A 24,388-nucleotide genomic window follows, 5' to 3' on the forward strand; every position below is an offset into this window, starting at 1 on the left:
GTTCTCACCGAGCAGTGATATCAGGGCTCTCTCAGCCTCACCCACCCCACAGGGAGTCTGTTGTGGGGAGAGGAAGGGAAGGTGAATGTAAGATGCTTTGAGCCTCCTTCGGGTAGAGAAAAGCAACATATAAGAACCAACTCTTCTTCTTCTTCTTCTTCTTCTTCTTCTTCTTCTTCTTCTTCTTCTTCTTCTTCTTCTTCTTTGGCATACAAACCTCAGTGCCTATGGATTTCTGCATGAGACTCACATCTTTACTCAAGGACAGAGTTGGGACCCAGTTGAACCTTTGACTTCCAGGGTCTCTGAAAGGCTCAGTCTCCTGAATAAAGATTATGCAGCCACGTACTTGCATAAGAGCAGCATGCCAGGGTGAGAATGACTCCTCGGGGCATCTGTTCAGTTATTTTTCTCTTTGGTGTAGAAATCCTCCTTGGATCAGTTTGCAGAGGCAGCAGGTTTGGGCTTCTATTTTGGAAAACAGAAAGGGGGGGAGGAGAGGTCTGTTTTTGTAGATGGAAATCTCTAGGGCACCCTGGGATGATTTCTTTGCTAGCTTTCAGAAGGCTGAATGGCCCTAATCTATCAGTGTTTAAAATCTCTGCTCTGGATGTCATTTAAAATATTTAGACGCTTCATGGATTGGCTGTGGACCCATTTATCCTTGAAATGCGGCATGGGATTCAAGTTTTGATACGGGACAAGAATGATGTGACATTTGTTATCTTTAAATACATATTTGTGGGTGTGTAGATTACATGCATGTGGTGTGCTACACTTCAGCGGTAGATCTTATATTAAATGTATATTCCTATAAGTTCATACATCAGGATCCAATCTCTTTCTGTATACTAGCGTACCTTTCTAAAGATTGGTCTCTTTATATCTACTGTGCGACAGTCTTGGGCTTTCACCCTATGCCCCCCGCAGCTTCCTGGTGATTTTGGGCCCCGTGGAAGTTCAGTTGGCCTTGACCAGGGCCAAGGCTTTTTTGGTCCTGGCCCGGACCTGGTGGAATGAGCTCCCAGATGAACTGAGGCCCCTGTGGGAGCATTGGACGTTCCAGAGGGCCTGTAAGATGGAGCTCTTCCGCCTGGTCTATGGCTGAGGCCAGCCCAGGAAGATTTGATACCTTCCTGAATGAGAGAAGAATGCAGTGTGAGATTGGATGCCCCACTAGCCGGCCATCGCTGAGCTCAGGGCTCCACCTGTGACCAGTTTTAAGCCTTTATTTAGCGCCACGGGATTGATTTGTTGCCACCATAGGGTTTTTTAATGGGTGTTTTAATGGGTTAATACTGTATTTTATTGGGGGTTTAGTGTGACCTGCCATGAGCCAGTTTACTGAGAGCAGCGGGATATAAATCACAACATAAATAAATACATAAAACTTCAATAATTTCTGTGCAGTGCAAGTGTAGTGCAGTGGTTTGGAGGCTGAACTAGTGTCTGGGCATGCCTAGTTCACATTCCTGTTCTGCTATGGGGGTGTTGGCAGAGTTTAAATATGCAAAGAGGATAGCAGAATCAGGGGGCTTAAAAGAATAAAACAGTTGTATTTAGAAGAGAAATAAGTTTGTAGAGAGAGAGAGAGAGAGAGAGAGAGAGAGAGAGAGATTGAGTGAGATGGCATGAATGCAAAACAACTACCTAACTGTTGTTTTGCATTCATGCCGTCTGTTGTGGAGGCAAACAGGGAGGAAGTATACTCCAAGAAGCTGAGTCAACTGAGTCCATCAGGACATTAGAGAACAATATGTGAAAAACATCAGGATGTTCCTATTCTAACTATGCTAAATACACAGTTCCTCCAATGCCCCCTGTAGGTCATTCTTCATATGCTTTTAAATCATGCACAGAACAGATCTTGCATATTTCAACCGGAGGCATGCTGGGCAATCTTGGGCCAATCACATGCTCTCTCAGCCTAATCTCCCTTATAGCACTGGAGTGAAGCTAAACCAGAGAAGGGAACAATGTAAGCAAGTTTGGTTCTCTTTGGGGGGAAAGGCAAGGTGCAAATGAAGTAAATAAACAATCTGATGTGGGTATGTACAGTTGTCATCTTTAAAAAAAAAATTGACCCTACTTCTGTACCCATGACAATTAAGGAGATTACTGTTTCCAACATCACTTGACTAACGCAGCCGGGAAGAAAAAGATTACCTGCTGAATTGCTGTGTTTTAGGCTTCGTTTTCAAGGGCAAATAATCCGGGGCTGTTTATTTTGCCTGGCTGGTTTTTGATAGGATAAAAGTGGGAATTTACACCAAACCATGCACTCTCCTGTGACCAATTCAGGAGGGAGCAATTGTTTCAGCAGCCCGCTGAAAACATATTGTGAGCCAGAGGGCTCCTGTGTTTTCCATGTAATTGACATTGGCCTCTCATTCAGAGCAAAGTGGTGGCATGCCAAAGCAGTCTGCCAGGTAGAGATGCCGTGCTTATTTTGTGATTTAGAATTGCTGGCCTCTCCTCGGATATGGGCAAGATCCAAATATGTGCCTTTCGATGCTGTCCGTTTCAACTGGAGGAAGCTTACACGCGTGCTTAAAACTTCCCTGCTGAAACCAATAGAATGTAAAGGTGCTTAACAGTGTCCGTATACACCTGGTATTTCCGAGTGTTCATTACTAAGACGGTGTGCCCAGGAGTCTCCTGCTTTTGGATGTAGACTAAGTGACCTCGTGCCAACCTCATCAGCACAAAGTTTAGGGAAAATGTGCTTCTCTGCATATGTGTGCCTGCACACAATGACAGCCCATCTATCATCATAATAGGTACCCATTTATTTCTGAGCACCTGATTTTCCCCTTCTTTGAGACTGACAGAAATGCAACGGCAGCTCTTAGAACTGGGGCCAGGAGAGCATTAAATGGAGAAGAGTTTCCTTTGCAGCAATTGGACGTGAATTGCATCTTCGCATTCGGCATCAACCCTAGCCTAAGTTTTCGGTTTTATCAGGCTGGAGTCATAAGGCACTGCAAACTTGTACAGTGATGGTTCATAGGGCTTGGCCCAATTTATCTCTTGCTGCTGACATTTAAAACTGCTGCTTGAATTATAAGCAGGCACTATTTACAAAGCAGTGTACGGTCTTAATCTTGCCGCTATTCCAGATTTATTGTTGTCATTTCTTTCACAACTGCATCGATTTAGTACATTTAAATTCCACCCCTTCCTCTAAGAGCTTGGGGCAGTCATAGTAGGATTGGATCTTGCCTAAAAATTTCACACACACTAAGGGAAGCAATGTCCACCTCCTGTGGCAGTCCTCTACTCCCCCTGTCCGGCTCCCTCTGTTTGGATTTGTTAGGCAGGATCCAACCTTCTGAACACAGGACCCAACTCTCAGGCTTGCTGATCAACACTTTGGGCTGTAGAAAGAGGGGGGAGGTTGCACTCCTCAGACAAGAAGTCCTGTTTTCCATGGAAATGTTAGGTAACATCCAAGCCAGGTTCCTTTCTTCCTCCATTTTACCCTCATATCCTCCTTGCAATGTAGGTTCAGCTCATAGTGAATGACAGGTCCAAGGACATCCAACAAGCCTGGGGAGTTTAACTCAGGCCATAGCCCAGCCACTTCATGGCAATGAGTGCGCCATCATGGGCAATGTGGACAAGCCACAAAATTAATAAGCACTTGTCACCCATTCCAGTATCAAAGAAATGTGCATGTACACAGGCATACAAAACAAGGAAATCATATAAGCTGAAGTTGCTCAAGATAACTAACACATCTCCCCCCTGACATACATGTACACACACCAAAATGAATGAAAACAGTCTTGTTTCTGACCTTCCTTAATGCCCAGTGGAGCAGACAAAATACTGATGGGGAAAAAGCCAGGAGAGGAATAACTTGGTGTATAATATTCACAACACCCAAGTGCAGAATTTTTAACTCAATATATCCTTTGCCAGGGACTTCTGAACTGTATACCAAAATAAGGTTCACTTTTGATGTGTGGCATGCACCTTCAGAGATTCCATATATTGGGGATATTGACGCAGAAGGTCACTTGCTGGTTAAATTGAATTCCATTTGGAACCACCTGCAATAAACTCATGATGTAGCTATGCCCTTCAGTTGAAGATAGCCTGAAAGAAATTGGGTGAACTCAGATTACCATTTGCTAAGTGGTAATTTTCTGTGATATGCAGGCAAACTGGCTGACCCATGTCACATGCATATGTAGCAAAACAGGAATGGGTTCTCAGTGATATGACCCTATATGGCTACAGTGAACAATTAACAGAATCACAGATATACTTCATGGGTTTGGAGGGAGAATGGCAGTCAGTTGGCCAAGACCCACATATTAGACCCTTCTCAGATGGTTGTCTAATATGCTCAGGCATGCCACATCCTCACCTCTGGATGTAGTACAATCTGAACCATCCTGCCAAGAAGCAAGGGAAATTTTTTCACAGGTAAAATCTTCAGTTGATTGTGTCTACCCTGAGTGAGATAGAAATGTGTTATAATTTTTCCCCCAAGAACTCATTTTGTAATTTTATTGGTTTATTTACCAGATTTCTGAACCGCCTCTTAAGCACCGAAGCAGGCTAAAAATGCAAGAGTATTTCTGAGGTTATCTTACTAAAACAGCGCATGCCGTCTCAGCGGAAATGTGCCGTCCTCTGGAACCAAATGCATTTGCAAGACACAAGAAAATGTCGACATATCATTCTTGAATAAAAACAGAAGTTATTTACATTGCTGTTTAAGAAACAATCGCACCCTCCTTAGCTAATTGACGCCAACAGTGATGTAACTCTGCTTACGATTGCACTGTTAGTGAAAGGAAATGCAACTCTTTGATTTTTCTGTTTGTAGAAATATGGGATCCGGGGTATGATCATGAAGTTTTGCAGCTCACAGGCAAACTGGGACCTGAAAATAAGGGACCTGAAAATAGCTGTTTTATTGCAAAGGAACTTCAAGAAGAGGCTAGAAATGGAGGTTGCAGAAATGCAAGTTATTACAACACTCAAAACTATGACATACCCCGGACTCAACAAGGACATAGGTTTTTATCTCACTATACATGCTCACCTTGTTTAACTCCTGTATCCACATTCTTCACAATTTATTTTATTTGGGACAATATGACTGTAAGGTGATGGTAGTGATATGTAATGGGATTTTGAGTTTAACTCCCTGTTCTTGTGATGAGATTGCTGCCAGCACAGCAATTCACTTTCAGGAATGTTTCACACCTGTATGGAGACAGATAGGGCCAGCAGCAAATGGTGGGGTGGGAGCTGTTGATCACTGACATTGAGAGTTTTATTTCTCTTAAGTTTTGGTGAACTACAACTGAATTCGAGAGGACTGATTGGCTGTTATGGCAAAGAATTAGTACATTATACAGTGTCAACACAACCAACTGGCTGCTTTTGAATAAATCTATGGTATTAAGTAGTGGGTACAAATAAGGTACGGAGTCACTCATGGAGTAAAGCCACAACTCTTAATTTAGATCACACCAGAGAACTGGAAACCAGCCTACCACCCGAACTTATATACAGTCCAGGGTTCCCACCAAAGCCTTTGCTTGGTTCCATGTGATACCCCAGGTTTAAACTCATTGGACCAGTTCAACGATCCAGTGGCAGGACAGATCCTATGTGTTAACTAATGGCATAAAATGTCCCCACTGTTTGAATCACAGTTCCCACTCTGCGGGTTCACTTCACAGCGTATCCAACATATGGTATGTCTACAGCTTTGAATGCTCTAAGTTAAAGATGACTCTTTACAGAATTATAGAACTGGTCATCAAAATGATTGTGTAGTTGAAGCACTTGGCGAATGGGGAAGTACTAAAGTGTTTGTGTGACTTTATAGTATGGGGGAGGAAAAAACAATGACAAAGGAGAAAGATGATCGAAATGTATAAACAATTCTGCCTTTTGGGGAGACTGTGCATAGAATCTTTGTCTACCTCTTTCATCATCTTAGTGGTCATGATCACAGAAGAAAATTGATGGCCGGTAGATTTAGGGCTGGCTTCTTTACATAAGAATAATGAAAATACAGAATTCACTACCACAAGATATGGTGGTGGGCAGCACTTTACATGGTTGCAAAAGGGGATTATGTGGAAACTGGTTCTAGCTGCCAAATTCAGTCCAGGTGGACCACTGTAGCTGAGTATGTTGTTGGACTGAGTATAAAAAGATTAGAATTATTCATGAAGAATACATTTACCAATTGACCCTTCATGTTCAGAGGAAGTTTCCTTCTCAATTTTGATGACAGGATGACAGACCACAGAGGAAGGCGGTTGCTGCCTTCATATCTTCAGTTCACTGCTTGTCCTTGGTTATATTTTTAGATGATAATCTCAGTTAATCTGTAAACTATTCTAGTTTGGCCCAGAGACAGGTTAGCAAAGAATCCGTCAAGGACCAGCGAGCACTAGTCATTCCATGATCCTCAGTCGAATTCAGAGGGCAAATTTAAAGTCTTGCTAATGATACAAGCCAATAAGTATTACAGCGAATAAAATATGACAAACGAGGCCCTCTCATAAGGTAGAGTGAGGCTGCCTATCTTAAACAGATCCGGGGGGAAATACTGGGGGTACATCATTGACCAACATTGCATAGTCAATGGGTGTTTTTATCATTCTGTTTCACCACCCTCCGAGTCCCCATTTAGATCTTCTCTCTCAAAAACTGGCTCTGTGGCAAAGTGGCAAGACACGCAGATCTGTATGTGACATCTCATGTTGTGACTCCAGCACTCTGGTGTGTGGATGAGTTGTCAAAGCAGAGCTCAATGTTGAAAGAGTCACATTACTGAAGTGTCTTGGAATGTGTTCAAGTGAAAATTATCTAAATATCCCTTTTCCGATCTTTTCTCTCTTTCCTCTCCCTTCTTCCCCTCTCCTTTCCCACTTACTGTCAGGAAGGGCCACTTCTGAAGGGCCAAGTCAACCAAGCCTGGTATCAGCGGAGGTCAATGGCAGCAGCCCCTACAACAGTGAGTAGATTTTGGTGCGTTGGTGGGTGGGGTGAGGGTGCCAATTGGAATGTTGAATTCCTGATGTGTGTCATGATAACTCGTGCTGGGGAACAAGAGGATGCATCTTCCATCTCTACCAGGCCAAGACAAGGCTGTCATGATGGGGGCTCACGATTTTCCGGGTGTTTTTCAGCTCTCACAGCTGAAATAGATCCATCTGTTTGTTCCGGTGTTGTTCATAAAGACAGAGCAGAGGCATAAGCTGATGCAGGAAAACAGAGGCTCCGAGCCAGCCGTACTGTTAGTGGATCATCAGCTAAATGAGCCCCATCCTTGGCAATGTGCTAATGGGTCCCTGCCAATCTCAGTTGAATGGTGAGTGGGAGCCCTGATTTATGATGCTGTGTACACTTCTCCTGCTCTCCTCTTTGAACGATCCTGCCTTCTGCACAGTGCGCCATCGGTCCTCAGAAAAATCTAAGTGGTCTGTGCCATCATAAGGAAATGTGAAAATCAACTCCAGTAGTCATTTTGGCCAAATTTGACTTGGTTTTACTGATAACAAAAGATCCCAGTCTGCTTACCGGATCTGGAACAGGAGGGAGGCGAAAAAATTCTCACTAGCTCTTCCAGATCTCTTCCACAGAAAATCCAGTTTTTCTCTGATTCGGAGGAAAATAGGCTATGATCATCAATGTGAATGCTTTCTTCTTGCCATGAGATTCTGAAGTCTTCAGCTTCATCCATTGCAGCTCAGGGAAAGATGGAATTGAGTGGCTAGGTTGATAGAGAACCGAATAATAGGGAACATGAACAGCTGTGGAGTAGGATGTATGTTTTATGTGAGAGGCAGTAGGGATGTGAATGATCTGGGAAAATTACCTACATGATCCTGTTCTCTTAGAGTCATAGAATCATAGAGTGAAATGTGCCAGTTAGACTGTTAGGATATTCTATGAGGAGGGAGGGAAATGCCCAGACCACACTGGCGTATTAGCAAACCCCAGTTCACTAGCTGGATGTAAATTAATTTTGTTTTGTGGATGTTGTGTTAGAGGATCCAGCAGAACTCAACCTTCCATCTTTTTTTTTTGATGCTAAAATTACAGAGGGATAGGAAATTGCTTAAATTTTAGGTTGAAATGGCTGCCAGCAATTTCAGTAGTTGGCTTCATTTACCCCTGCTTGGAAGTGGGGGAGGGGGAACCAGTGAAATGGGAGCCAGCCATTTAAACCTAAAAGCTTGGCAGGTCCACACAACACCTGTTAAGTGTAAATGCCTGCAAGTCATTAAACCTGTCTCCCCCCCCCCCACTTTAAAGTGGGGTAAAGGTAAAAGGATAAATTAAATGGCTGCAGGACACTTAACCTTTCCCACGTGACACCCCCAGAGATAATCCTGTGCTATTACTTAATCAACATTATGAACCTGGAATATAGAAGATCTTTTACCTTCCTCTGGCATTATGCTCTAATTTCAGTTTATCTGGTGTGATCTGAGAGGAAAATATAGCAGGCTACTAACTGCAGACCATGAATTTATATGAAAAGAGAGCCAAATAGAGACTTTAGAGCTCGTCTTGTGCGGGTGTAATTTATATAGCCAAATGCAAAGAGGGGTATTAGTAACAATGCTTTCTAAGAGTCCTTGTGGCTTGAGGAAACAACACGTTCAACTTTTACTATAAGATATGAATAAATACCTTATACGTTAAATACTGCTAGATTTGCCTGGCTAGCTCCTGTAATCAGGAAGAAATGGGTTATTAATTTGCAAGCGCTGAAACAAGAAATGTCTGTAACAACTAAAAATAGATCCTGCTACCAATTTTATTGTCTTTAGCCTATGATAGGTAAAATTGAAAGATGTTATTTTATAAAAAAAACTTCTTTTAGTAATTCTTATTAATACTATATAAATGTTATATTTCTTGGTGATATGATTAGATCAGGTATAGTCAAACTGCGGCCCTCCAGATGTTCATGGACTACAATTCCCATGAGCCCCTGCCAGCGTCCATGGACATATGGAGGCCTGCAATTTTACTACCCCTGGATTAGATTGTTCCCATGTGTAAATTTTATCTGCTTCTTATCCGTATTAAGTCTGTTCTGTACTATGACTATTGGTCTATGACCACTAATAAAGAATTTTTTTAAAAACCTTTCCCAGGTGACACCCCCCTTTCTCCTAGTCATGGGATACCACAATTGGGAGAAAAAGGGGGGTCTGAAGTGGCAGGCTGAAAGAAATTCCAGCTTAATTTGGTTTGGAGGTCAGGGGCTGCTCCAAACCCTGAATTGAACTGGCATTTTTAAGGTTTGTGCCCATCCCTAATCTCTGTAGTTTGAAGATCAGTTGTAATTCCAGAAGAATTTAAGTGACAGTGAAAATTACTTCTCAGGTATCTCAAGTATCTTTTGACTGTCATGGCTGTCCTCCAAAAAACCCTAAGAAATATAGTTTTGTGAGCATGATGGAGGATTCTCTGTTGGACCCATTATGCACGGGGGTTTTAGCGCACATTCGGGGTGGAATGACGGCGACTAAAATCACTGATAATGCACGGAGCCGGCTGCAACCGGCCGCAGCTTCGGTGCATGCCGCCGAAAAAGCCGCGTCAGTGAAACACGGAAGAAAGCGCAGCTTCCGGGTGACCGGGGCGCAACCAGAAGCGGCGCCCGGATCAACGCGTGCATAATCGGTTACTCTGGGTTTTGCTGCCGTCGCGCCCCGCCCCGTACATAACCGGTATGCATCGCATCTTCCCCCTCCGCGTTTTCCATGTGACCCGAAATCGCCGTTTCGGCGGCCGTGCATAATGGGCCTTGGAGATCAGTAACTTCCCCTCCCCATCCTTTTAGAACTATAGTTCCTTTATGCCAATAAAGGTACTCTGAATCTGAATCTGAACTACAGTTCCCAGAATTCTATAGGAAGAAGGAACCAGTTGATGTCTGGGTTGTCCATACGAGCTTGGAAAGCTAAAATTATGTTTCCCTCTGCATCAGGGTCTTTTTTCCTTCTCTGACCTCATGATGTATACAAAAATATGTTCATAGGTCCTAGGAAATTAAAATATTGGGGAAAGACAGGCTATTATAAAACATTTCCGCCAGAGAGCTGAGTTATCGTCGCTGCAGCCTTGGCCAGGAAAAATAGAGAGAGCTATCCTCATTATCCTCTTTGTACTAAGAACAGCAGTCATTTATCAGTGTAGTAGATTATCTGTATCGAATAGGTAAGGTAAGTTTAACTGCCATTAAAATGAGAGTTAAATCCAGAGCTATTAACTTTAATAGCTTATGGAATAATAAGTTAGGCCTTTGCAAAATATCAGAGGATGAGTTGTTACAGAACGGATGAAGGTGTATGCAAGGCAGAGAGGAGAAATAGGTTGCTTTAAAAGAAAATGTTTTCGGCGCTGCTTTCCCCTTGCTGGCGGTAGAGTGCTACATCGAAGACAGAACAAATCCTCACTGTTGCAAAAGTGTAAATGATCTCTATAATCAAACTCAGTTAAAATAACTGTAACACCTAAGTACAATATTCATATGTCCACCCTGGGGTTGCCAGCCCTGGGTTAGGAATTACCTGGAGATTTGGGGAGGTAGAGCTGGGGGAGGTTTAGGGAGGGGGGGACCATCACAGCAGGTTCTGGTGCCATACAGTTCGCCCTCCACAACTGCTGTTTTCTTTAGGGGAACTGATCTTGTTTGTCTGGAGATTGGCAGGTACCATCGGAAGGGGACAACCCTAAACTTATCCTGGTTGCTTTAGGCTGATCCTGCACTGAGCAGGGAGTTCGACTGGATGGCCTGTATGGCCCCATCCAACTCTGTGATTCTGTACCCCGCCACACATGAATGTGACATACCAAAGAATGTAATGATTTAAACCGAATGTCTTTCGCTGTACCCACATGGTTTTTTCCACTCCTTGGTTGCCAGGATCTGTCCAACCCTCCCTCCTCCCCCCCCCCCCAGCCACCAGGGTGGTAGGGTTGCCAAATTCAGACTGGGAAACTCTTGGAGATTTGGGGGATGGAGCCTGAGAGGACAGATACCTCAGCTTCAAGGGGAAACGGAATACTAGCTGCTGGCAGAACGTCCATTTCAAAACTCTTCCAGCAGCCATTCGAAGGGGAATAAGAGCTTAGGCCTTCCTTCTTCAAAATGTCTCTTTTAGGCGTTTACCAGTTTTAAAAAATACTACTCAACCAAGCCTCAGTTGTTGATGTGGGGTGCCAGGATATGGCAGGGGAAATTTGCTGTCAGGTCAGCACTTCTCCTCTAACATGATGAGTGGGAGGGGGGGGTGAGGTCCCACCAAGGGCACAGCATCCCTGTCCCCAGCCACCACCATTCGTGCCACCAGTCAGCTGGTCAGCCAGGAGGGATAGTGGGGGAAAGACCTAGCTCAGTATGGCAGTGATGTTTCTAGCAAAGCAGTACACACTGGAAGTGACATCATTACATCGCTGCCACACAGGATGCTCTTATATTTGGGCAAAAACAGTATGGTCAAAACAGCTTCTACCCTACAAGGTTTGCCAAAATACTTCAGTGTCCAGTGTCACTGCCAAGTCGATGATGCCAGTTCAACTGTGTGCTGAATGTGATGTTGCCTCATCACAGGTGAGGTTGCTGCGATACCAGACTAGACCTTCCCCCAACGGACAATCAGTCCCTCTCACCCCTGCTGAGGGAACCCGACAGCCATAGGAAGGGGGAAGGGTGGTAGAAGTAGCAAGATGGGGGCATGCAAATGCAATTGATGTATGTCTCAATCCCAGTCACTTACAGGAGTATGCACAAGAAGAAGAAAAAATCAGTTTTTTCAGGTTTGGGTCAATTTGACCCGAATGAATTTGGTATATGCTAAATCACCCCAATACCAGGATTGGTATAGGGATTTGGATTCGGCAAGATTCGGGATTCCCTCATCGATTCGGTACAGGCACCACATTCACAGCATAACCCTTAAGCTTCAAAAAGATTGAACTAGGGGGGCCAATCCTATGGGTATCCAAAGAAGGTTACACCCTCCTCCATTGTTTCTGAAGAGGGAAAATAGCTAGGCAGCAGAACTAGCCCAGCAGAACATCCCAGAGAATCTGCAATGAAAGTGGTGGGGGGGGCACTTTTGAAAGGCCAGCCTAGCAGCAGAACCAGTGCCACAGTGGCATGCCAATCCAACAGGACCAAGTTCAATCAGAGAATCTTTGAAGTAGAAACTGAGGGGGAGAGGGCATTTCTGCAAGGACAGCAGAACCACTGCAGTCAATGAATTTACTAGTGCCCGCTGTCCAGCAGCAAAGCCCAGTGCCCCCCACTCCAACTAGTGCCCAGCAGCAGAGCCCAGTGCCCCATTGTGGCAAAAACTAGCTCAACAGAACAGAATCACAAACCTAGGGAGAATTGCACTCGTTATGCTGTCCTTGCACACCCATCCTCCCCCTTGCTGGGATTGTGATTCTGTGCTGTCGCTCTGTTGAGCTGGCATTTGCCACAAGGAGGCATTGGGCTTTGCTGCTGGGCACTAGCAGGTGGACTCTGAGTTTTGCTGCTGAGCGCTGTTAGGGTGGCACGAGGTTCTTTTGCTGGGCTCTAGTACATTGCACTGGCTCTGCTGTCCCTGCAATGAAACAGCTACTTTGAGGTCACCCACTGAATGTCCTAGAAGGGTGAAGTGTTCTCCTACAGGTTTCTCAGTCCGGGGTCCTGACTTCCCCAGAGACACAGGAAGGACCAACCAGGAAACCAAGACAAAAGCCAGGTAAGGGGAATGACCCCAGAAGACACTCCCCTCAGCCCCAAATAGGGTTGCGTGCTCCGGCCAAAGCGCACAATTCTAGTCCCAAGATGGCCACATGAAGGCTCAGACAGGCAGGGAACAGCCACTGCCACACAATTGCCCAGGCCCAACAAGTGCACATAAGGTGAAGCCATTTCCTAACCTCCTGGGCCTGGAACAATGGCCTCCAAGCCACAGCCTTCCCACAGCCATGGGAGATTCACTTGAGGTAAACTCAACACTGTATTTTGCTTCAGCAAAGCTAAGAAGAACTCTAATGCTCATGCTTCTATCAATATTGTAGTCTGTAAGAGTCCTTATTGTTTTCCACAAGAGTCCTTATTGTTTTCACTGTGGCAGGCTGACCTAGGTGCCCTCTTAGAACCCTCAAGTGAGAAACCAGTTGGCCAATTTCAGCTTCATTTAGGTATGTGTGCGTGGGAGGGAGAAACCTCCCTGGAAATTCCATTAGCTCACAATGTATTGTATATCCACACAGTTGCATGTCTCCTAAGATTACATTCAACCTTTCTATCTGTTGACCTATCATGGTACCCCATTACCAGTTCTCTGATTATATGGATGTTGCGATAAGAGAAAGAATAATGCTATACAAAGACAAATGTGGAGAAAGGGTTCCTGTTGTTACCTTCTCTTCTTTTGTTCCCAGTTTTGCAGTGGTCAGTGGAAAGACTATCTCTTTCTTTTGTCACATCTTTTATTCTTAACCTCCATCGTGTGTACTGGTTTAACCTGAACTCTTTCTCAGTCTCTCTGTGGTCACTTTTCTCAGCCACATCTCTTCTGTGCCAATTTCAGTTCCAGCCCATGCTCTCTTTTATATTCCCTAAATATAAAGTGCCTTCATATTTGCACACTTAAAAACAAAATGTGAATCATGTGTGTGGTTCTTTCAAGTGGTTCCAAGTGGTTACAAACAGAATCTGTACTACTATGATAATCCCATGGAAAGGAAAAGGAATATGTGACTGTGCCATAATGATGCTAAAGAGTCCCATAATGATGCTAAAGAGTCCCACCCTCCTGTCCCTTCCTTGGTAATACACACTGGCTTGAATCATCTGGACCAGTTAGTTTTGCAGTAGCCTTTGCTGTAGGGCTTCTACTTCTGGCATTTCTGAAGTCTGGATTACTCATAATAAATCTTCATAGAACTAATGTTTTCTTCTCTGTGAGGCTGTGTTATTCAAACTTGATGTGCTCGAGAAGTGGGCTAATCTGAATAAAATGAAATTCGATAGGGACAAATGTAAAGTCCTGCATTTAGGTAGGAAAAACCATGTACACCAATATAGGATGGGGGAGACTAGTCTTGGCAGTAGCATGTGCAGAAAGGATCTAGGAGTCTTAGTAGACCATAAATTGAACGTGAGTCAGCAGTGTGACTTGGTGGCTAAAAAGGCAAATGGGATTTTGGGCTGTATCAAACGGAATATCATGTCCAGATCAAGGGAGGTGATGGTACCGCTTTACTCTGCTCTGGTTCAGACTTACTTGGAGTACTGTGTTCAGTTTTGGGCACCCCAGTTGAAGAGGGATGTAGACAAACTGGAGCATGTCTAGAGGAGGGCAACAAAGATGGTGAGGGGTTTGGAGACCAAGACCTATGAGGAATTTGGGGGAGATTGGTCTGTTTAGTCTGGAGAGGAGAAGATTGAGAGGGGATCTGATAACTATCTTCAAGTATTTAAAAGGCTGCCAATTATAGAGGATGGAGCAGAGTTGTTCTCTCTTGCCGGAGGGCCGGACTAGAACCAAAGGGATAAAATTAATTCAAAAGAAATTCCATGTAAACATCTGGAACAAGTTCCTGACAGAGCGGTTTCTCAGTGGAACAGGCTTCCTCGGGAGGTGGTGGGTTCTCCATCTTTGGAAATTTTTAAACAGAGGCTGGATGGCCATCTGATGGAGAGGCTGATTCTGTGAAGGTGGAAAAGTGATGGGTTGTGAGTGTCCTGCATAGTGCAGGGGGTTTGACTAGATGACCCATGAGGTCCCTTCCAACTCTATTATTCTATGATTCTATGATTCTATAATTCTATGCTCTATTGGAACTTCGGAATATAAGTTCTAGGAGGTAAAAATTATATTACAAATTCCAAGCCGTGATTTAGTGGTTAGAATGTCAAAGTGCAGCTGTATTCCAACATCCTGAACAAATTCTGGCTTAGAATCCAAGTTTATAGACAAGATCTATTTTTTTTGAAGGACACAGATTCTGACTTGACAGCAAATTATTGCTAGATTTAAGCCTTCTGGAACCAAGAAGTCTTCAGTCTTGGCTCTGTGCACGAGAAGGGGAGAGGTGCTATAAACCAGGATTATTCAAACTAAAGTTCATAGTGTCTGAATACCTCTTAGGACTGAATCATAGAATCATAGAGTTGGAAGGGGCCATACAGGCCATCTAGTCCAACCTACTGCTCAACGCAGGATCAGCCCTAAGCATCCTGAAGCTTCCAAGAAAAGTGTGTATCCAACCTTTGCTTGAAGACTGCCAGTGAGGGGGAGCTTACCACCTCCTTAGGCAGCCTATTCCACCACTGAACTACTCTGACTGTGAAAATTCTTTTCCTGATATCTAGCCTATATCGTTGTACTTGTAGTTTAAACCCAGTTTAAACCCATTACTACGTGTCCTTTCCTCTGCAGCCAAAGGGAACAACATCCTGCCCTCCTCCAAATGACAACCTTTCAAATACTTAAAGAGGGCTATCATGTCCCCTCTCAACCTCCTTTTCTCCAGGCTGAACATTCCCAAGTCCCTCAACCTATCTTCATAGGGCTTGGTCCCTTGGCCCCAGATCATCCTCGTCGCTCTCCTCTGTACCCTTTCAATTTTATCTACGTCCTTCTTGAAGTGAGGCCTCCAGAACTACAGTACTCCAGGTGTGATCTGACCAGTGCCGTATACATAGGACTATGACATCTTGTGATTTTGATGTGATGCCCCTATTGATACAGCCGAAAATGGCATTCGCCTTTTTTACCGCTGCATCACACTGCCTGCTCATGTTTAGTTTACAATCCACAAGTACCCCAAGGTCTCGTTCACACACAGTGTTACCTAGAAGCGCATCCCCCATCCAGTAGGTATGCTTTTCATTTTTCTGACCCAGATGCAGAACCAAGTTCAGAGACTGGAGAGAACCAAGTTCAGATTACAATTTGGGTACTGAGCTCATTGCCTGACTTTGGGCAATCACCATTTTTCAGCCTATGAGATTTTTAAAAAAATCAAATAAATGAATCTGATCAATTTTTAAGTAAACCATTCATGCCACCAAGAGAATATGTAATAAGAACTATTAGAATCTCTAGTTGAAGACAGACCTTGCTGACAAAATTATCTTTGAAGAAAAGACACACAACAAAAAAAGCTGAAGAAGCTTTTGCAAAGTCAGTTTCTTTTATTAAAAATCAAAATACAAAAGCTTCTCGCTCATCTTCTGTAATAAAGTTTGCCCCGAATAGAGAGCATCTGATTTAATTTAGTCGTCTTCTCCACTGGCCTTAATTGAGCCTCATCACATTACCTAATAACTTTTAATTAATTAAAATTATGTTGACATTCCACTGAGTTGCAATGCTTTATCAGCAGTTTTTAGCAGAAAACAGGTTTCCTGGCACTTAAATAGTGACTCCAACGTTCTCAGGTTCACTCAGTTGGGAACAATTTGATTCAATTAAACATTCATGAGATATTAGCGCTGAGAAATTGAAATGTGCTGTCTTCCTGCAGCTCTTACAATAAGTAAACATGTTGTCTTCAGTGGAAAAGCTTTGCATTAAAGTTTTGGGAGGCTCAAGTGTATCTTTCTTAGCTTCAGAATTTCTAGAGCATCTTTCCTGGGGTTCTGTATTAATCCAACACAGAATACAAGGTGCATACAAAAATTCACTCTTTACTGTTGGTGTCAGTAACTATCAAGACATACAGAAGTTCCCCTGTTCAATACCTGGCATTTACAGTTAAATGCTCCTGAGTAACACATATTGGGAAAGGCTTTGAGGCTCTGGAGGGCTCCACCAGTAACAGGTTTTTCCATGCCAGGTTTTTGCTCCCAGCTTGACTTCTTGACTACATCAGGTTTTCTTTTCCTTTACAGGCAATATCATTTGCCTAGTGGTACTCCCCCACTTCAAGTTTTTCTTACCTCCGGAGTAGCATGTGCCGCCGGAGCCCCTGCTCCACTTGCTTTCCTGCTGGCACCCCTGACTTCCCGCTGCCCACTGGGGGGTGCTGACAGTAGCTGCTGCGCAGTGCCAGGCCGAGGGGGAGCCCCAGCCATGGCAGCCGCTGGAGAGCACCAAAGGTGAGCCGGTGGCAGAGTGGCAGAGCAGCCCCCGAGGCAGCAGCCGGGGAGGAGGACGAGGAGGAGCTGCGGCCTGGTACCGACTGGTCAACGGACCAGTACCGGTCTCTGGCCTGAACTAAAAAACATAGAGGAAACTTGGGGGGGGGGGCAGACTATAGTTTCTGGTGGATAATTGTGATGGCCTGCAGGCCATTAAGTTCAGTCACACCTTTCTTTATTTACTTTTAGATATTTACCCTGCCATTCCCCTTAGGGTTCAAGGTGGCTTACAGAATAAAAATTTTAAATTCACCAGAAAAATAAAATACACAAGAATACCTTAAAGACCCAACAAGATTTCCAGGGTATAAGCTTTTGAGGATCAAAACTCCCTTTGACAAATTTGACATTAAACATCACAACATTGAAAAGCCACTGGGAGAGCATCTTAATCTTCCAGGACCTGCCTTCGATGACCTAAGTGTGACTGCCCTCAAACAGAGAAGCTTAGAGATCGCAGCACACGTTTGCTGACTTCAGTCGCAAATTCAGAACAATGTACCCTGCAGGGATACACACAGACCTCTGCATATATGGGGGCAGGCATGAATAGGGAAACAGGATTTTTATCTCACTAGAAATGCTAATCTTCTGCCCCTAAGCATTTCTTCCCAGCTCTAATCAAGCTGATGACATTTTGCATTGTACGTTAGCATCCTGACTCCCTTCTTTTTAACACCCTTCCACCTTCCTTCTGGGATATGTGGGCTCAGAGATTTCCTTTCCTGTGTGTATTTGATAGTGGCAGCTTTCACCCTTGAAATTTTATCCCCGGAAAATCTTGTTGGTCTTTTAAGGTGCTACTGGACTTGAATCTGCCAAATATAAGGGAGCAGAAGGCAACTATGAACTGCATCAAAAGCCTAGTGTGGAAAAACACACAGTAGAGTAGATCGTACCAAGTTAAATAGGCCAGATTTTTAGATTCAGCAATGATAAAGAGCCCTGATCCAGGATGACCAAGGATAGACCAATCTCAGAAGCTAAGCAGAATTGGACCTGCTTAGTTTTTGGATAGGAAACCACCAAGGAAGTCCAAGATTGCACACCGAAGCAAGCAATGGTGAATCACCTCTGGACGTTTCTTGCCTTGAAAACACTTTGTAGTCATGGTGTGTTGGCTGCAGTCTACACCAGGGGTAGTCAACCTGTGGTCCTCCAGATGTTCATGGACTACAATCCCCATGAGCCCCTGCCAGCATTTGCTGTCAGGGGCTCATGGGAACTGTAGTCCATGGACATCTGGAGGACCACAGGTTGACTACCCCTGGTCTACACCATCATTGCAATGAAGAAGTGGAAGTTTCCTCTTGGACATATAGCTGGGGGCTGGAGAATGTTTATTAAGCTTCTGTTTTAAAGTCTTCCACTGAAAAACTCTAATCTTGCCGGATATTGGGACTATATTTGTCTGCATCTGTGGCATTATCAACTCTCATGAGTATTCGGGATTTTTACTGTTGTATTGAGCAACTTCAGCACCCGACCTGGGTGGCCCAGGCTAGCTCAATCTCATAAATTCTCAGAAGTATTTGACAGGGACACTACCAAGGGAGTCAAGGTTCGCTATGCAGAGATGGACAATGGTAACCACTTCTGAAAGTCTCTTGCCTTGAAAACCTCACAACAGGTGACTGTAAGTGACTGGACAGGACCTTGCACCACCATTGAGGAACAGGTTCTGGTAGGCACAAAATGTGTACACTATTTTAACAGCCAGAGTTTTAGACAGCTCTTTATACAACTTTTTAGGTACAAAAAATCAGTGTCCTTGAGTGGACTAGAAGATATGCTCTAAAACCAAGAACTAGACATCTTGGCTTGGTGGGAACGTAATAGCAATGGCCATGACCTGGGGATGTGCACATTTCTTTAAGCAAAATGTAACCAGCATTCATCCATCGGAAGCATTGGCTGTCATTCAGTGTGTGCTCCATCAGCACATGAATCATGGTTCTCTCAGCTTCTCCTCAAATACTCAACAGTAGTTTAAAAAAATCTTTGATGGGCAGGTGCCAGAAATTCTAACTGATGCATCCTGCTGATATACAACCCCAGGGAGTCTAGAACACACTTAAATTATTCAAATCAATGAGTGTAAGCATGCTTTACTATATGTGAAACCATGAACTAGTGTTTTTATTATCTCTAGAACTGTACATGACAGGCAGACTGAAGTCAGAGCAACCTTTTAACCATGGAGGAGCCCTTGATATAATTTTTCAGGCTTCAAGGAGCCCTAAAAGTGGTGTCATCTGGCTATGCCTCCCTGCCAGGCCCCCTGGAAGTGCCATGTCACTAGAAGTGACATCCCCATCCATGTTAATAGGCAAGCTTCAGGAGGACCGAGGGCAGAGAGACAGGAGGTATAGTAGGAATAGGCATGCAGGCTCCACACCCTCCCAGGTGTAAAAACCATGAGATAATTCACTCACGCTTGAGGGGGGAGCAATGGAAGCAGCTGGCTTCCTAGCTTATGGCCGAGTCCATGCAGGGGTTGTCAACCTGTGGTCCTCCAGATGTTCATGGACTACAATTCCCATGAGCCCCTGCCAGCGTTTGCTGGCAGGGGCTCATGGGAATTGTAGTCCATGGACAACTGGAGGACCACAGGTTGACTACCCCTGCATTAAAGCATGAGGGGAAAGGCTGTGGACAGCCTCCGAGGCTCACATGAACCCTAGGGGGTCCACAGACCCCCAGTTGGAAATCTTTGGGTCAGAGCAACATATTTGACCCTGCATGTCTGCTTTTTATTGTAGCCAAGCCCTCCCTTCTACCTAAGTAAATGATAGGAGATTGTTTTCTGAATTGTCAGTGTGTTTGCTCTTCTTTAGTATTGCATTAGTTAACACATGGGGATTGAGAGAGGCTGTAAAGTCAGTGGTGGAGCCTGCAGTCATAAATACATAAGACCATTATTGGCATTGAAGGTCTCCGGTTCAATCCCTCACGTCTCCAGTAAACAGGACTGGTGATGCCAAAAATGTGAAGGATTGGATAGTCCCTGCCAGTTACACTAAACCTGGCACCAGGCTGCGGCTCCCTCTCCCCCCCCCCCCCCCCCGCAGTAAGAAACTTCCCAGGCCACAAGCATATTGCCTGCAAAAGCGGCCAATTAGCTTGCGGCCCAGCAAGCTTCTTTTTTTGGGGGGGGGAGAGGGAAGCAGGGCCGTGCATGCGCATTGAGCATTTGTGGCCACGCATGCACGGCATGTGCAGCTGGGCGATCGCCCTCCCCACCGCCGCCGGTCCACTGCCTTAAAAAGGTTGCGGATCACTGCACTAAACCATGGGTGTTCATTGTGGTATCCATGGGCACCGTGACATTTGCCCACTCCTTTTTTGATGCCTACCAATTGTTTTTGGAAAGTGGGTGGGACCAAGGGGGGCTTTTGCCCTCCTGGGCTTCTGACTGGCAACTAGAGATCTGACTGGCTGAGCAGATTTTTGTTTTAATTGCTTTCAGAATCTGCTGCCACCACAACATGGAGAACTTCACTGGGTGACAGAAGATAAGCTATATGTATGCAAGGATTTACTTTTAAACATTTTAAAACATTTTAAAAGGACACCTGATAAGCTTGGTGCAGTGGTTAAGAGCAGCAGCTTCTAATCTGGAGAGGAGGGTTTGATTCCCCGCTCTTCCACATGCAGCCAGCTGGGTGATCTTGGACTAGTCACAGCCCTGTTAGAGGTTTTTTCACAGAGCAGTCCTGTCAGAGCTTTCTCACCCTCACCTACCTCACAGGTTGTCTGTTGTGGGGAGAGGAAAGAAAGAAATAAGTACCTATTAATCATGCAATTTTATATATTTTTAATTTTTGTTTTGGTTCCCAGTGTTTTTTGCTATCTGTTTTATCTGGCCGTAGTGCTGTATTAAAAAAATTTGATTTGATTTGAGGTGGATATAAGCCACTTTGAGACTCCTTTGGACAGCGAAAAGCAGGGTAAAAAAAACACAACTCTTCTTCAAAAGCACAGCTTTGGTCTGAAATGGTGAAATTTTACTTTTGTTGGTGTTGTTAGGTGCGAATTCGTGTCCGACCCATCGCAACCCCATGGACCATGATCCTCCAGGCCTTCCTGTCCTCTACCATTCCCCGGAGTCCATTTAAATTCACACCAACTGCTTCAGTGATTCCATCCAGCCACCTCATTCTCTGTCATCCCCTTTTTCTTTTGCCCTCAATCGCTCCCATTATTAGGCTCTTCTCCAGGGAGTCCTTCCTTCTCATGAGGTGGCCAAAGTATTTGAGTTCCATCTTCAGGATCTGGCCTTCTAAGGAGCAGTCAGGGCTGATCTCCTCTAGGACTGACCGGTTTGTTCGCCTTGCAGTCCAAGGGACTCACAAGAGTCTTCACCAGCACCAAAGTTAAAAAGCCTCAATTCTTTGATGCTCAGCCTTCCTTATGGTCCAACTTTCACAGCCGTACATTGCAACTGGGAATACCATAGCCTTTACTAGATGCACTTTTGTTGGCAGGGTGATGTCTCTGCTTTTTAGGATGCTGTCTAGATTTGCCATAGCTTTCCTCTCCAGGAGCAAACGTCTTTTAATTTCTTTGCTGCGTCCCCATCTACAGTGATCTTGGAGCCCAGGAAAATAAAATCTGTCACTACCTCCATTTCTTCCCCATCTATTTGCCAAGAACTGAGAGGGCCGGATACCATGATCTTAGTTTTCTTGATATTGAGTTTCAAGCCAACTTTTGCACTCTCCTCCTTCACCTGCATCAAGAGGCTCTTTAGTTCCTCTTCGCTTTCTGCCATTAGAGTGGTATCATCTGCATATCTGAGGTTGTTTATATTTCTCCCTGCAATCTTGATCCCAATTTGTGACTCATCTAACCCCGCCTTTCTCATGATGTGCTCTGCATACAAGTTAAATAGGCAAGGTGACAGTATACAGACTTGCCGAACTCCTTTCTCAGTTTTGAACCAATCAGTGATTCCATGCCCGGTTCTCACTGTTGCTTCTTGACCTGCATATAGGTTTCTCTAGAGACAGATAAGATGCTCTGGTATTCCCATCTCTTTAAGAACTTGCCACAATTTGTTGTGTGCCACACAATCAAAGGCTTTAGCATAGTCAATGAAGCAGAAGTAGATGTTCTTCTGGAACTCCCTAGCTTTCTCCATGATTGAGCATATGTTGGCAATTGGATCTCTAGTTCCTCTGCCTCTTCGAAATCCTGCCTGTACTTCTGGAAGTTTTCGGTCCACATATTGCTGGAACCTAGCCTGTAGGATTTTGAGCATAACTTTGCTAGCATGAGAAATGAGTGCAATGGTGTGGTAGTTTTGACATTCTTTGGCGTTGCCCTTTTTTGGAATTGGAATGTAAACTGACCTTTTCCAATCCTGTGGCCACTGTTGAGTTTCCCAAATTTGCTGGCATACTGAATGTAGCACTCTCTTCCTTGCCTTTTCTTGTTGCCTTCCTCTCCTGTGGAAGTAATTTTTTGGTTTACTTCTTTAAATCTTTTATACTCTGCCTTTCTCTCCAGTGGAACTTAAACAATTTACTTCATTCTCCTCCATTTTTATCCTCACAACAAAACTGTGAGGTAATTTAGACTGAGAGCATGTGACTGGCCCAAGCTTCTATGGCAGGAATGGAGTTTCAAACCTGGGTCTCCCAGATACTAGTCCAACACTCTTAACCGCATTCCAATGTTGGCAGCTTTTAGAGTCCCCTCCACATGACGTTGCATGCATCCTGAGGCTGTCCAATAGCTGGGTTGAGCTCTGGCCATTTTTAAATTGTGACTGGGGGAATTGCCAAAACTGGATTCACCACCCTAAATTGTGCGTACGATCATTGAGCAACCAGTGGTAAGTCCATAGGGCAGGGGAAAGGTGTGATAGTCTTTTCAGCATTGTCCCGCCCTCGTACCTGCCCTCCCCTCTCCATTTCCTGCTTTGAGTCTCCCATGAGGAGGGCTGCAAACATAAGGCTTACCATCCCGTGTTTGCAAGCAGGAGGCTACTCACGTTTTTGCCCTCCATGCAGAAATGGTATCAGTGTCACATCTAGCTTAATCCTAAGGGATTTTGTTTGTTTGGTTGCAGTAGGAATATGAATGTTTCCTTGCAACGTTACTTTAAAACATAAGAAAAATCGTGTTAATGTGCAGTTATTGTGGCACTGCAACAACCACTCTCAACACTGGCAAAAGTGGTTGTGGTTTTTGTGGTTTTTTAAACTGTGACCTGGATGGTGACTTTCTGGTTTGGCTTGTACTGCTTGGCTTTCTTGTAGGATTATTTGAGGGATTTATGGGATTGTTTATGGGGCTATTTATCAGTAAATGTATAACATGAAGTATGTAAAGGTCACAGTGTGATCTGTCTCAATAGCAAACACTGACAGAGAATCTACATTCCCATCAAAACCTGAAAGATGTTCTCTTAGTCACATGGGAATGGGTTGTGATTCGCTGGTGTGAGTTACACTGCATATTGCTTCACAGCTCCCAGAAGTGAGCCTGGCATAAAAAATTCATCCTTCTGGGACTAAGTTTTAGTGTTGCCTTTCCAAAACCTCTTATTATGGAGACCCAATATTTATTCACTATGGAGACCCACTTTTTAAAAGTGGCTTGGTTTTGAGTTGTTTACTGGGATTTTTTTTAAAAAGAAAAACATCCACCTGTTATTCGTTGGTTATGGTTGTAGCCATTGGCTTTGAAAAAAATTGATAAATTCAGGAGCTAAATGAGAGGTGCTGGGGTTCCAGTTTCCCCATGAACCATTTTGTGCTGTCTCACATAGAATCAGTGCCCCCTACCACAAGGGTGTGTAGAGAATTGTTGGTGTTTCTAAGTATGAGTTATCTTTAGGTATCTAAAGGATAGATTCAAATGAGCAGCCGTGTTGGTCTGAAGTAGCACAATAAAATCAGAGTCCAGTAGCACCTTTAAGACCAACAAAGATTTATTCAAGGCGTGAATAACAAAGGGTCTGACTCGAAAGCTCGCGCCTTGAATAACTCTTTGTTGGTCTTAAAGGTGCTACTGGACTCTGATTTTATTTAGGTATCTAAAGACACTCTTTGTTTTGGTGTGCTATCACTGAGTGGGGAAGGGAGGGTGTAAAAACTGCAGCCTCATCAACTGCAAAAAAGTCACCAGTTGCTACTGTTGCCAGCATTCTGCTGCAATAAGAAACACAACATGTCTCTTTCACTTAAGTAAATAAAAGGAAATTAAGGGCTTGCAGGATATATATAT

At 44.2% G+C, this 24,388-nt stretch overlaps 1 protein-coding gene across 10 annotated transcripts in view; it reads left to right on the forward strand.

The window, feature by feature from the left end:
* Positions 1 to 24,388, forward strand: part of NRG1 (neuregulin 1) — a 680,406-nt gene that overhangs the window by 265,127 nt on the left and 390,891 nt on the right. For all 10 annotated transcript variants that reach the window (XR_013232658.1, XM_077345430.1, XM_077345424.1 and 7 more), the window contains exon 2: positions 6,920 to 6,994. Coding sequence is in view for 9 of the 10 variants with exons in the window: in XM_077345430.1 (XP_077201545.1) it covers positions 6,920 to 6,994 (75 nt within the window). In the remaining variant the exon portion in view is untranslated. The remainder of the gene's footprint in view (positions 1 to 6,919; positions 6,995 to 24,388) is intronic.

This window comes from Paroedura picta, chromosome 7, assembly GCF_049243985.1.
Source record: "Paroedura picta isolate Pp20150507F chromosome 7, Ppicta_v3.0, whole genome shotgun sequence".
In the NCBI taxonomy this organism is placed as follows: domain Eukaryota; kingdom Metazoa; phylum Chordata; class Lepidosauria; order Squamata; family Gekkonidae; genus Paroedura; species Paroedura picta.